At 35.1% G+C, this 15268-nt stretch overlaps 1 protein-coding gene across 1 annotated transcript in view; it reads right to left on the bottom strand.

Annotated features, from left to right (window-relative positions):
* TXK (TXK tyrosine kinase) overlaps positions 1-15268 on the bottom strand; it is a 693943-nt gene that overhangs the window by 31557 nt on the left and 647118 nt on the right. The window contains exon 14 of the mRNA XM_044061415.1: positions 8347-8504. Within this exon, the coding sequence (XP_043917350.1) occupies positions 8347-8504 (158 nt within the window). The remainder of the gene's footprint in view (positions 1-8346; positions 8505-15268) is intronic.

Below are 15268 nucleotides of genomic sequence, written 5' to 3' on the forward strand. Positions count from 1 at the left end.
GACAGCTTCGTCTAGTGGGAGGATTTTTAGGGGGTTCCAGTTGCAGGCATTTAGTTCCATTTGAAATAAGTCAGGATTAAAATGTTTTTTGGTTCTGGCAGTAATAAACTTGGGAGGTTTGTTTATGTCGTTTTTATGCCTGATGATATACGTGGGCAAATGGTCGCTGATATCATCTGGCAGGGTTCCTACTTGATAGTTTTGTCTTTGTTTATTGATTGAATCCAGTCTAGGATGGTCTCTTTGTTGTTAGGTTTGTTGATTCTAGTAGTGGTGGTAATAGTTTGTTTAAAGTTATGTAGGTTGATATAAGAAGAGGGATTATCATTGTTGATACTATACCAGTCAGTGTTGAGGTCTCCTAGAATAATAGTTTCTTGTGGGTAGGTTGAGGAAATCCAGGACAGGGTATCTTCTATATTAGTAATGTTATGGCCAGGGGGTAGGTAGATGCAGAATATATATATAGCTTTGTTGGAGTTGATTTGAAATTTAGAGATCAAGATTTCAGCTGAGTTATCTTGGGTTGGGTTATGGGGTATAGGGGAGATAAGAAGATTGTTTTTAAAGAGTAAGGCCACTCCACCTCCTTTACGTTTTAATCTGTCATTTCTTAGTATGTTATATCCTGGTGGGGTTATTTCATTGTCAGTTGTTGTAGGTTTTAACCATGTTTCTGTGAGGCAGAAAATATCAAATGAGTAAGTACTGAGAAGGGCATGGAGATGAGTTATTTTATTGTTTATGCTTCGAATGTTAAGATGTCCAATTTTTAAGGAGTTAGGAAAATTAAATAGGGTATCAGGGGAGTTGGGTGGAGAATGTGTAGCAGATGAAAAGTTAGGTTTAGGTGGGCCAGGGTTAGGGTGGATGTCACCAGCTTGTAAGGAGGAATATTTGAGAGCAAGTATGTGGCTGTGATTAAGGATGGGTGGGATTTTTATTTTTTTTACTGCAAGGTGGTTCAGTTTTATGGGAGTAAGTCTGTGGTATTTAGCTTGTAGGTAATTGGAGGTGGAGGTGATATTGATGTGGGCTTGGGCTAGTGAGTTGTTAAGGGTAAGTGTTTGTTTTTGTGAGTAGTTATGCAGGTAGAGGTTTTTTGTTTCAAATAAGGTGATTAGATAAGTGGTGGTAAGGACTACTGCAATTGAAGTTAAGAGTATAGCCATTTGTAGGGTGTGTCTGGAAATAGTTATCATGATTCAATGTGAGTAGAGATATTAGATTTAGAGCTAGATTATAAATAGGCAAAATATCAAAGTAGAGAGACTTGGTGTGAGGTTATGTCACAGTGCCTGAAGTGGGAAGGAGTATAGAGCAGGTGACACTGTGGAGGGAAAGAGAGTATTTGAGAGCAGATGTTGGGATTCTATGTGAAGTGGTAAAGGTTAGTTTAGGAGGTAGAGTATAGTAGAGATTGGAGAGTAGGAAGTGAAATGCTGTGATAAGTTAGGTTAGTGGAAGTGGTAAAAAGTGTAGCTACAAATGGAAAGTAAGAGATAAGGAACTAATACTAGGTAGGGTAAGAACTAAGAATGTAGTGGAGTGAGTATGAGGCTTACAGTGGAAATGTGAGGGTGGAGTAAGCTATTGCTGGGTGGGTGTGTTTGGGTAAGAGTAATTGGTTTCAAGTTGTAATTGGGTGTTAGAAAAGAGGGGTGTGGTCATAGAAGTATAAGGTTAGGACCACTGGGGGTGGGTGGGAATTGGGGGTAGGGTAGGGGAGCGGAGTGAGCCCGCAGGGCGAACGGAGCGGGTAGAACAGTGAAAGAAAAGAGCAGGAGCGGGTAGAACAGTGAAAGAAAAGAGGAGGAGTGGAATCAATCAGTCAAGATATAAGAGAGACTAAGTAGTGTACGTTTGGAAGGGTGAGTTAGTGAAGTCTGGGGAGAGAGTAAGGGGATATTCTGAGTTACAAGTCTAGAGGGCAGAACAAACTGCAAGGGGAAATATATACCTAAAAGAAAATAGTAGTATTTCAGTCTGAAAGAGCTAACAGTTGGTACAGAATTGGACAGGAGAAAACTAGAGCGTTGGATGCTGGTAAGCCGCTGGCAGACACGAGGCAGGGCCTTTATGTGTCTTATTTATTATTTATTAGACATTTATGTGTCTTATTTATTATTTATTTTCTCACTTAAATGATTCAAGTTGTTTGACATTTTTTTCATAACCCATGTTCTCATTAGTTTCCCCGAGTCTTTTTTATATTATTGATTAAACCATTTTAGTGATATCTTATTAATGTGATTTATTAGCTTAAACTGTCTCTTCATCTTTTCAAATGTTTTACATGAAATACATTTCATTATTAGATTGTGTCTTCCCTGTATTTATATCTGTTTTACAGATATATACATATCACTTTCTCTTCTATAAAGTACACACAATGTAATTGGATTATCAAAATCTGTCACAATATGATCTATTACACATTTGCTCTGAGTCAGTGTAGATGTATGTACCCCATGTTGTCTCATTATGTTTTAGGTATTTGTTTCTGTAATTTTAAGTAAAATTGCTTTCTATAATGTCATGATCATCTGCTCTTTTTCTTTCAAAATATGTAAATGAATTATACAATATTGTTCTAACATTAAAAAATGATCAACGCTGCCTTAATAGTGTTTATTTGGAGATTTGTCAATATATTATATGACTTTTAACACATATTTTATCTATACTTTTCTCATATGGGAAATATACACTGATCAATTAAATTTCCTATTTCTATATATAATCTGTAAAATGAAATAGGTATTTGATTTACAAATAAACATTGATTTTAATCATGTAATTATGTTTACAAAAATAGTCAAGCCTCATTTAGTTCCATCAAATTATTTCTTTTGCACTACCAATTTTTTTCTCAACTTCTGCCTTTATTTCACAGATTTCTTACTCACTGATTCTAATGTCATTTTTCACTGAAATGTTTGATGAGTTATATAAAAACTTTACCTTGAAGATTTCATTACACCTATCATATTCCAGGATAATATATTAAATATGTTTTTCATTTCAGTAAGTCAATTCTCTATTTACATTTTCCTACCAATAATCCTGCATCATAATTTTTTATATATTTCTATAGACTGTGTTGCATTTTCTTGGTGTACCACATAGTTTGTATTGCTGCCATAGCTCAATCACCTTACAACTCATACATTTATACATTTTTGTAAAATTGTTTTGAAAATAAATTTCAATGGATTTTTTAGTTTCTGTTATTTTCTAGTTTTGTAACATTGCAAATTGTAACTAAATTAGTCTCTGTTCTCTCTCTCTCTCTCTCTCTCTCTCTCTCTCTCTATATATATATATATATATATATATATACTAAGCATCTCTGCAGGTTCTTACTTATTAATCTTGTTAAGAATATCCTGTCTCATTTGATACTCCTTATGTTTAAAGTTGTCATTTAAATTATACTTTATCTTGCTATTACTTTTTCCAAATTCAGCATAGTTTTCAAAAGTTACTTCCTACCCATATAATGTAAAACAGTGACCATAAGCAGCAATATATTTGACTAAATCACCTGAGTATAACATTATACTTCATTGTAGAGCATCTTTCTTTCTCACTGAATTTCAAAAACTCCAAATATGTAAATACTTTTCTAAATACTACATTTATTAAATGTTCAAAGAAGGAAAGTAAATGTTCATTCTCAATATGTCATACAATGTCCCTGTCAAGTTTTTGTAAGCATCAGTTTTAATAGAATCAATTCTTTATCCACCACTCCTTCATTCTCTCTGTGTAGTGCCATACTTTCTTAAGTTTATTTTCTTCTCCCATCTTATATTGTGTCTATCATTTGTCCACCTATTCATTTGTGTAGTGTTAAAATGTTTTTAACTCTATGAGCATTCTTCTGTTTTTCAGTGTTATTACTTCTGCTGACAATATCTCTTTTTTGTAAAATGTATTTACTTTCCATTTAAGATGATTTAATTTCCTCACTTTCCTCGTTTGTCTATATATCCTGACTATGTACCTGTTTCCTGATCACTCTTTCATCTTTACTTTTATTCTTAATATCTCTACTCTGAGGATTTCCTATTTGTTAGCTTTCCTCACTCTTTATTCTTTTCATTTCTCTTTCTTCTCATTTATCAGTGTCATTTCTTTCTTCCTCTTTTCTTTTTCCTGTCTCTCTCTCTTCATTAATCTACCTTTATCAGCATCTTATCACATACCTTTGAAATCCCTAATGTCATTATCTTCATTTCTAATGTTGTATTTCCATCATATCTTAGATTTTCTATTTACCTATCCTTGATTTTACATTGTTCATATATTAATTTATTGGCTTATGTGTTTAATATCTAATAACAAATTATTATTAATATTTAATTTTCTCCAATGCCCATTGATTATTCTTGAACTTTTAAACCTCCTAATTATTTACAATTTCCTTTTCTTAGTTTGCTATTTTCATGGCTCTTTCTTTGCAAAATGCTGATATTAAATAATTAATACCAGTATTACATGTAGAGCTTAACTCCCAACTCCCACTCCAACTTTTTTCCATTTTATTTAGTGCTGCTTATTATAGCCTTTAAAGACTCTCTCGGTAATTGCATAGATGTATTATCAATGCTTTCCACATCTATGTTTTTCCTTCCTATTTCTCAGGTTTATATTCATAGCCATTTTCTTTTATTTTATTTAAATTTTACTGACTCGTTTCAGAGTAGTATCAGCTGGCACTTTTTCCCAACAAAATATTTCATATACATCATACTTTCTTTCATACATTTCCTATTTTACCTTCTTCTTCACTTTTCCCTTTTTCTTGTAGCATCTTTGTTACTAGAAAGAGGTTCTTTCTCTTGTATTTTGACTTGTATAAACATTTCCTATGTATTGATATATTGTCCTCCTTATCTTTCTCTCAGTCTTTCTTTAAATCTGTTAACTTGCTATCTTTTATCATCTTTGAACATTTCTTTGTTTAATTCTCTTCCCCTGATATATCTCATATGACTATATATTCCCATTCATTCACATCACAGATATTTTGTTTCTATTGTTGATCTAGTAGAGAAATCTTCTAAATGCCTAAATGATGTCTTCTATATGTTGAATCTAGGATAAATATTTTCAGTCATTAACTTAAAAAAAGTTTTAGAGAAATACTACACTATTAAACATTCATTGCTTTACAGTAAAAATTAGAACAGCCCTCTGAAATCTCCTCACTCTCTGTTTACTTTTCTATAACTTTATAAATTATGTTCATAATTGTTACTCTTTATTTATTTATTGACCGGGAAAGTCCGACTAGGCTCCACAGAGCCTATTTTCAGTGGAGGCCCAGGGAGAAATGCTCCAATCACATGTCTTTAGAATGTGGGAGGAAACCAGAGTACCCGGAGGAAACCCACGCAAACACAGGGAGAACATGCAAACTCTACACAGAAGGCACCCCAGCTGAGAATCGAACTGGAGAACCTCTTGCTGTGAGGCAACAATGTTAACTGCTGCACCACTGCGCCGCGTTTATTCTAAATCCTGTCATAAGATCATCACCACTTCAAAATATCTGAAACACTGTTCATCATAACAATAAGCTTTGTATAGTATAAAACAATGTAAACATATATTCATGCCATTAACATTATAATTGTCTTGCATTTGAAAAAAATAATCAACTCTGTCATATTCAAAATTGTTCAGAGAATATCATCTTTCTCTGAATATTCAATAAAAAGCAATGAAAGTTTGGCTCACATAATCACATATTTCTTATTCAGTAATAATTCGTTTTCTTTAAAAGCAGAAATATAAGACAATGAAGCAGAAGTAATTCTGACTCACAAAAGTCAAAACAGACATTTAAATTCAATTACCAATAAAGTAAAAATAATTAACAATGTAAACATTCATAACATATTTCCTCATCATACATAAGATCGCATGTTCACACACATGTGCACACACAAAAGAAAAAGAAAATGCTGAAGCTTTGTTAATGTAGAGTTTATGTCCATCACACTTCTCACATATAGCCATTGCAATTAAGGACAGTATCAAATGAGAACCACACCAATGTTTGCATTGCTTGTAACCATAAATAATTTGAAACCATCAGTTGTATATTGACATATGTGATTAAAAGTAATGGAAAACAACTGAAAACAACTCATATACCGATCTAATTTAGAGTTTAGCTGTTAGCTCTGCTTTAGAACAAGTCCTAATGGCCTTTCAGTTATGTATATAGAAGTTCAAACAAAACCAGCTGTGTTTTTTTTTTTTTTTTTTTTTTTTTTTGTCAAAATATGTCATATTTTACGGTACCTTAATTAGTGTCACCTGAAGATCATGGGACTTTGCTTCTTTAAATTTGTCTCTCTCTGCTTCACAGAGATTCCTTTCCCCTTGCACTAGCACACATAATCCTTTGGGAAGGAATGATTTTTTACAAAGCTCCCCCTATAACAGCTGTAGAGCAGCCATAAAGTAGCCATAAAAGGTACTTTTTTACTGAAACACAAATCATATCAAACAAAGAATATTGTGGTGTCCTTGGTATAGCTGAAGGCCTTCAGTACAGTCAACTATTTGTGGTAATAATGCTTAGCCTTGCTGACAGCAGCAGCACCCATAAGCATAAGCTAAGCCATCAAAGAAATAAAATATAATGATACCATCAGCTGAATTGTAATTAATATTAATACTGGCAGCAGCAGACTCTGACATTTGGTTCTCTAGAGTGCTCCTTTACCCTCTTCCATTTCTTTTTGTCTTCAGCCACCATAAAGGCATCCCAAGATCTCAGTTCTCTGAATATGCTGATGTTACAATAAATGGGAAACTCTAAAGAAATGCTGCTCATTCCTCATAGACTTCACTGACTACAAGCTAGAAGTGCTTAAAAAGGTCTTCACAAAAGTGAAATTTCGATATTGTTAACTCATCCATCAAATAATATATAATAATAAAATACTGACTGTTAACACTAACTTATTAAGCTGTATTTTTTTCTTCTTAAATTATTATTCCTGATTCTTCACTCAAGATATCAAAAATAGAAATATTTCTAAGACAATCATGATATGACACCTATCAGAGACTATTTACTGCAACCATTTACTTAGCAACTGATAACATAATTCAATTTCAGATATTCTACAGACTATGGGCATATATATTAGATCCATGTTTACTTATTTCTGTAGTCTATGAACACACCATAGGCACATAATGCATACATTTTGGTGTAGTTGCACTAAAAAATATATCAGTTTCCAGTTTCTAATCTGACCTTAAAAATCTATAAAAAAATAAATTTCCAAGACAGCAGCAAAACTCAAAGCTTGTGAGAAAAAATAAAGATACTTAAAAACACATAGTTCCTCTCCTTCCAAATGAGTTATTTAAAATTGCAGAAAGCCAACTCCCATATGGCCAAGACCATATGATCGACTTTTGAAATTTTGAACATGTGAAAAAAAAATGTACCTACACATTGCTAGCAGCCCTGCACCCACCATGGGGGGCTGCACTCCACACCCCCCCCTGCAATTTAAATATACCAACTCCAAGATCGCAGTACAGTGTGGAAGATGGGAATCTTCACCTTCCGCACTCTACAGAGATGCTCATTCTACATGATCGAAATTTCAAAAGTTGATCATATAGTCTCGGCCATATGGGAATCGGTTTTCTGACATTTCGATCATGTTTAGGGGACTATATATATATATATATATATATATATATATATATATATATATATATATATGTGTATGTGTGTGTGTGTGTGCGTGTGTGTGTATGTACATGTTTTACAAACACACATTACCTTGTAGAATTAAAATAGCATTTTTGATTAGTTATTACACCAATACAGAACTAAATATTTTCTGAATTTGTAGATAACATGAAAAATGGAATCTTGCTAATGTGCTATCTGTATGTCTAAGGAGAGGAACTACTTGCTTTGCCTTCATCTGAGGAAATTTTATTTTCTGTCTAGGTTATGGAAAAAAATTGTAGTACAGATGGACAACTATTATCCATATCATTAAAGAGTGTTGTATATGTGTGTATGTTTGTAACAATTACACAGAATAAAATGGGAAGCATTGCTACTCAGGTGTGTCCTAGCAAACAGTATACTTTTGTGGTGAAATGAAAGAAAAAAGAACAAACCATTAACAAACAAGATGAGGAACCAAAACCATGGAAAACTAAGACCATTCCTTCATAAAAAAAGGAAGCACAAAACAGTAGTGTATAAAGCAAAAACAAAAGAAAAAAATCATCCCTGATATTGATTATCTCCTAGAAATAACAGGTATTTAGGGTGTACATAATGCATACCTCATGCCAACAACTGTACATTAATTCATACACAGTTTGGGATGCTTGAAACGGGCGACAGAGGCGGTAACCCCTGGATATTTCATCAACAACCTCAGGATTGGCCATGTTTTCAAATGGTGTTTTGCCTTCAGTGTATATTTCCCACATCAATACTCCTAGAAACAATGAACATGAAAAAGTAGACAAAGAAATGTGGCTAGATCAATAAACTTGAGTTAGACAGTGTTAATAGTAACATAAAAATGAATAGTTATCTCTGTATTTAATCCTTCAATAGACATGGCACATGCGTCACACTGTTCAAAAAGTAAAATCAAAACACATTAGACCACAATTAGTGTAAAGTTCATAATTCATAAAAATCACACAACCATCCTTAAAAAAGTACATGAAAACTATAACCACTGCAAAACCTCGTTGTTGAAAGCATTACACAATATTAATATATTTAATAACTACAATTCCTACTATTTCATTCCCAGTGATTTATGTATTAGAATCAAAAACAATTTTATACCGTTTTAATTCACCTCATTTGTTGGCTTTTGTTTAGTTTTAGGTTCATAGGTTCATAGATTAGTACTAAGCTAACTGCTCTTGTGAGCCATTTTAAGCCTAGCCAATTATCCCTTGTGAGACTCGAACCCTGCACCTTGTGTTTGTAAGACAAACACCTTAACCGTTAGGCCACCCTCCCAACCCCATACCCAGTTTTACCAATGAAAAGATGCTCACCCAAACCTATCAGTCCTAAGGAATATATAAAAAGAAAAAAAGAAAAAAAACACAAGCAACAACTGCAAGAAAGAAATATTATTTTTTTTCAGGAGGGCTTTCTTACTTTTACCCAAGTCATCAAGTGAGAGATGTTGTTTCCTTTATTTATATATACTAAGTTAAAAATGACAGGCATAAGGAAAAATAGAAACACACGTCAAAGGTAAACATAGTTGTTGGATAAGTGCAATTTTACAATGTACTGCAAATAACAGGAAATATATCCAGGGAAATATAAACCTGAGAACATTGACCTAGGGAGGTAATGGTCAACAGTATAGAAGCTGACAACTTGTAAAATACTCTTAGTGAATTACCTTCCTTATACATTAATTATTCAAATAACCAACCTCAGAGGCACCTGTATGCAGAAAAATCAAAAACCAGCACATTTTTAGTAACTTATAAATCCATTTTTCCAGTTATCACCCTTACCATCAGAAAGTCAAATTGGTGAGGGGTCAGTTTATTAGGCTATCACGTATGATCTTGGATAACGGCCTCTATTTTTCAGAAACTGACAATTTGAAGGTTATGTTTCTTGACAGACGTTATCCCTTGTCTCTGTTGGAAAAAGTAATGGATGACATCTCAAAGTATAGAGAGACTAAGTTTAAGCCCATACTAGGGAAAGGTTTCAAAGACAATTCAATTCTCCACCATTCCCATTTAGATGGTTTGTTCATGGAACTTTAAGAATTTTCCTTAGACAGGTGATGCTGGAGTTAGGCTTGGGATGGCTCTGGAAGATTCCATCTATTCTGGATTCCTATTTATCACTTTTACTAGGGACATCATATAATTATATACCCTTATGCTTTTCTTGACTGTCCAGTGACCTTTATTTTCATATACAGAGTCCAGTTCCAAAAGACATGCATTTTTAATTTCTCCAAATCTTCTGGGTTTCTAATACCATGATGGGAATGGACCCCATTCCTAAGTCAAAGTACAATTAAAGTTCATGAAATTAGTATTGTTTCAGTCTTTGATGTCAGCCAAAAGTGCTCTTTGCAGCACGTGCAATGTGTCTAGTAATGACTCCTTCGCAGTTCGTATGGAGTTACATAGGGCTCATAGGTTCATACTAACCTACATGGTTTGGTAACATATCTAAGTACGATTGTAGATTCTTTTTAATAAGACATGTTGCTCCTAGTATCATTGGAACTGTCATTCTTCTACATTGCTCTCATTTCTGCCTGCAGATTCTGATATTTTATGAAATTAAATTAGTATTGCATAAATATAGTTGCAAGTATAGAAAACTTCTGGAGGAACCTCATGCTGATCAGGAACAAACACAGGAATGGTTAAGGAGAGGTGAATTCAAACCAAGAGATGAAAGGTTAATACTGGCAGCCCAAGATAGTGGGCTGCGTATTGAACATGTGGGAGAAACAGACAAATGTAGGTTTTGTAAAACCGAATTGAAAACAGTTGCACACCTCGTTGCTGTTTGCGACATACTAATGGTAGAAGGACTGTATACTGAAAGGCATAATAATGTGGCGAGATTGTTGCACTGGGGATTGTGCAAATATTATGGTACTGAAGTGGCCGAAAAATATTGGAAACATGAGCCACAAAGCATCATAGAAAATGAAGAAGTCTACATCACATGGGATCATCCATTACCAGCAGTTCAAAAGATAGATGCTAGAAAACCAGATATAGTGGTCCATGAAATGAAGAAAAAAGTAGCATTGATCATTAAATCACCACACCCAGTGACTACAGTGTCTTGCATACAGAGAGACATGAAGTCATAAAATATCAGTGTCTGCAGGCAGAAATGAGAGCAATGAAAGATACCCAGACAGTTCCAATAGCAGTAGGAGCACTGGGTCTTATAAAAAAGAATTTACAATCATATTTAGATATGTTACCAATACATGTAACTCAATACGAACTGGAGAAGAAGTAATTACTGGACACACTGTGACTGCTGCAAAGAGCACTACTGGCTGACTAATTTCATGAACTTTCATTGTACTTTGACTTAGGAATTGGGTCCAGCCCCATCATGGTATTACAAACCCAAAAGACTTGGAGAAATTAAAAAAGACAAAACACAGAATGGATGGACGGGGATGTAAATGTATAAGATACACCCTACACTGATTGATTACACTACAGTAACCGTGAAACAGTGGCAGACCACTTTGCAATTAAGCCATGATAAAGGACACATTATTATCCCAAGGATAAAAATTCAAAGGCAGATATTCCAGGGTCACTCTGTCACTGCTGCTATTCTACCTTACCCTTAACCCATTAAGCTGTTTACTTAGCAGATCAGGCCAAGGCTATAATCTGGCTCCTAAAAAACACCAAAATGTAAAGACTTCACACATTCTGTTTGTCAAGGATTTAAAACTGTACAGCTCATCAGATGAGGAGCAGAAAGCACAACTGCAAGTTGTCAAATCTTTTTCAGATGATATAAGAATTCAATTTGGTCTGGATAAATGTCCAAAAGCAACCTTTAAACCAGTTGCTGAAATCAATAATTTTCTGTGTGTACTGTGGTATCATTCTGGGTGATGGTAGGATGCGACTCAGGGCTAGGGTCATACCCGCCTGGGCTACATAATCCAATAGCTCCTCCATGTCTCTCTTCATGTAATCCAGGGAGGTATGACTCAGGTCATTCACGCCCACATGTACAATGACAGAGTCATATTTGTAATTGTTGTTGAGGGACCTGAGTGCATGCGTTATGTGGTAGATCCTGGCACCTGACAGGTAGCTGACTGTTACTTTCTCCTTATTCAAACTAGTGAGTGGGACATCAGTGTGCCTCACTATCATGTCACCTATGACGAGTGTGTTTGTTATGCTGCTTTGCTTAGGGGCTTTGGTTGAGTGACACACTGTTTAGGAGAGTCATGTGTCTCGTGATTAGTGTTGTGTTGTGGTGGTCGAGTGCATTTCTGCCTTGGATGTCTCTGCTGTTTGGGTAGATTTTTACTGAGAGCTTCCGCGAAGGAGGGTGTGTGGTTTGTATTTTTAGGTGAAGGCAGTGCCAGTGTGTGTTCTGGAGGGCTATGTGTTCCATGTGGTGTGGTGCAAATGCTGACCTTCTCCTCTTGACCAGCTATTTTGGTCTTGGCTGGAGAGTGCATGGCTTTCAATTTGGATATATAAGTGCATCTCCCACAAGTCTTAGTGTTGGGAGGTAAGAGGAGAGGGTTGTCAGTACACACGAGGCAGTTGCTACATTGCCTCAGGATGCCCAAGTTCACCAGGTTAATAGGAGAAAGCACAGGGAACTGACCTTAGACATGCCTGGAGGGGTGGGCATTAATAATGAGTACCGGAGCTGTTTCCTTGTAGAATGTTTAGTGCTGGTAGCACTTTTGTGTGATACAACAATTGCTACAAAAAGTCTAGTAAAGTGCTAGACTAATAAGCTAGTAAAAGTGCTGGAGAGGAAAGAACTAGCAGATCTAAGGGAAAAATTGCACAGCAGACTTTGGTACCACTCAGAAGCTTACAAACAGTCCTCGATACAGCAAATCTGTATCTGGACTAGGCAAGTTACAGGAAAGGCAGGAAACGAGTGCAAACACAGGCTTTTAAACCAGAAAGTTGAAAGAGATGGAAAACTGCCCAAATGGACAATAAACTACAATTTCTGGGCCAGAAACCACTGCTCTTGTGGTAGATAGGCTACCTAGTGCCTACCACACCCACTGATAAGCTAGAAGGCTTCCCTCCAACACAGGAAGGCCTGGGAGGCTCAGAAGCTTACATACAGTCCTGGATACAGTAAATCTGTATCTGGACTAGACTAGTTACAGGAAAGTAACTAGTGCAATAAATGTATTGGACTACATTTAAAATAATGGGGAGGGTTTGCTTTCTTTAATTGTAGTTGAAAAAAGAAAAAAAATGCATGTAAAATGGGCAAAAATTGTATTAGGGAATTAAAAAATACTGCCAAAGCAAATTCTAATGATAAAAATAACTCTTTCCACATAATTTCCAACTTAGAAAACATAAAGATTGAATTAATGTCTTATTCCCAAAAGGGATGATAAACAACCAAACACAAATGTTATTGTTTTACTATACCAGTAGATAAATCTGAAAAAATTGTGTTGCAGGTTCTGTTTGAACATTGTCAATGCTGATAGTAAGGAATCTCTGCTCTTAGTCCTGAAAAACCTGACCAAAGTTAGTCTGAGCGAATGAGATTCTGAAGAAGCTGGTTAAACAATTGCAGCAACAGCCCAGATGAATGTCCTCTGCAATATGTTGTACTGAAAGATTTAACAGCTGAACAAAAGCATTATAAATTGATGTCTCCAAACCTTCTGCATTATCCAGATCTTCAGGAACATCAAGGTACTTAAGTTCTTCCAGCAAGTGTTGACTTCAAAATCTTGAAACTTCATCTTTAAAGGTATGCAAGATCTATAAAGTGTTGCTTCTTTACCCTTAATGATATCAGCATCAAATTCAAAGGCAACTAAAGGAACCAAACATTTGTTCTAGCCTTGTATCATGTTATACTGCATTTTTGTTATTTAGTCAAACTTATTTAAAAAATCGTTATAGTCATTTAATGCATCTTATATGTAATGGAGTTTAAAGCATTGGAGTTGTGTCTGCTGTGACATGTTAAAGAAAATTAATCATTTTGTTGCTTGTAAAGCTTATAGCTTATAGTAGTGTTTACATAAGTTTTTGAGCACCTAAACTACCTATTTTAGATATAGGTACTGCATATGTTACATATCTGCCTGTTATAGGTGTAGGTACTGCATATGTTACATGTCCTACCTATTACAGATATAGGTACTGCATATGTGATATGCCCTACCTGTTACACGTATAGGTACTACATGCTCTACCTGTTATAGGTATATAGGTGCTGCATGCATTACATGTCCTACCTGTTACAGGTATAAGTACTGGTTATGTTACATGTCCTACCTGTTACAGGCATAGGTACTGCATATGTTACATGTCGGCCTGTTATAGGTACAGGTACTGCATATGTTACATGCTCTATCTGCTACATGTATAGGTACTACATATGTTACATGTTCTACCTATTATAGGTATATAGGTGCTGCATGTGTTACATGTCTGTGTTTTGCTGTTTAAATTTATAGGTAGAACGTATAAAGTATAGTAATCAAATTTTGGTTATGTTGCACTATTGTGCAATCTTGGTGCTGGTATAATTAGAGATGCACAAGTGTAATGGTGTGGGGTGGTAAGTGTTTTAGTTTTTTTTTCTGTGTTTCATGAATCAGATTGTCAGTAAAATTCTTTTATTGGAACTGGTTCCATCAACACTTTATTTCAGTGTTGTGACATAAACTCTTCCTCACATCCCATTTACGGGAGCAAACAACAGTATGTAGAGTGTAAATGAATTTACTTTTTAAAGACCTCACTGACAGAAATTGTTTAAACAGCAGCACAAGAAGCACTACATGCTCACCTGATATTTTGCTTTTTTCACTTATCCTACAAGTGATGTAAATTTGCAATAGATTTAATGATTAACCCTATGAAAGGCACCAAGGCAATTATAGGGTCTGCCACATTATATATTCAACACACTCTGCTGTGTCTGGAAAGCTTGTATCCTCTCAGGGAAAGACTTCCTTCTATACAAAAAAGATTTGTTTGGTGTGTCATACAAGTGCAGGGAGCAATGGTAGGGCAGTGGTCACTCAATCCAGTCTGTGGAACATGGGTACTAATGCACCTCCATAGGACACTGGTAGCTAGAGGCTGTCAGTGGGTTGAGTCTTATAGGTTCAGAAAAAGCCAAATAAGTTTTAGAAGAAAATGGCTGCATTAGGTAATTTTTATTGGGACCTAGCAAGTATAGTCATAGTTTTCTAGCCATACTTCAAATACTTAAATGATGCTGGTAAAGATGATATTCCCTAAAAAGCACAAATGTTTACAGATTTTCAAAATGATATCAGCTGTTATTGAAGGAGGTCCTGCATCACAAACAAATAGCAACATCCTTCAACCTAATAAAGTTTTGTCGTTCTACATGGTGTGAGATTTAAGCAGTTTAAGAAATGCTGGAGGACTGTTACTTCTGCACACATTGTTTTTTTTTTTTTTTTGGAAAGCATTCCAGGTAGTAGGAAACTTTGCTAAA

This window comes from Protopterus annectens, chromosome 2.part0, assembly GCF_019279795.1.
Source record: "Protopterus annectens isolate FY-2018-M chromosome 2.part0, PAN1.0, whole genome shotgun sequence".
NCBI lineage: Eukaryota > Metazoa > Chordata > Ceratodontiformes > Protopteridae > Protopterus > Protopterus annectens.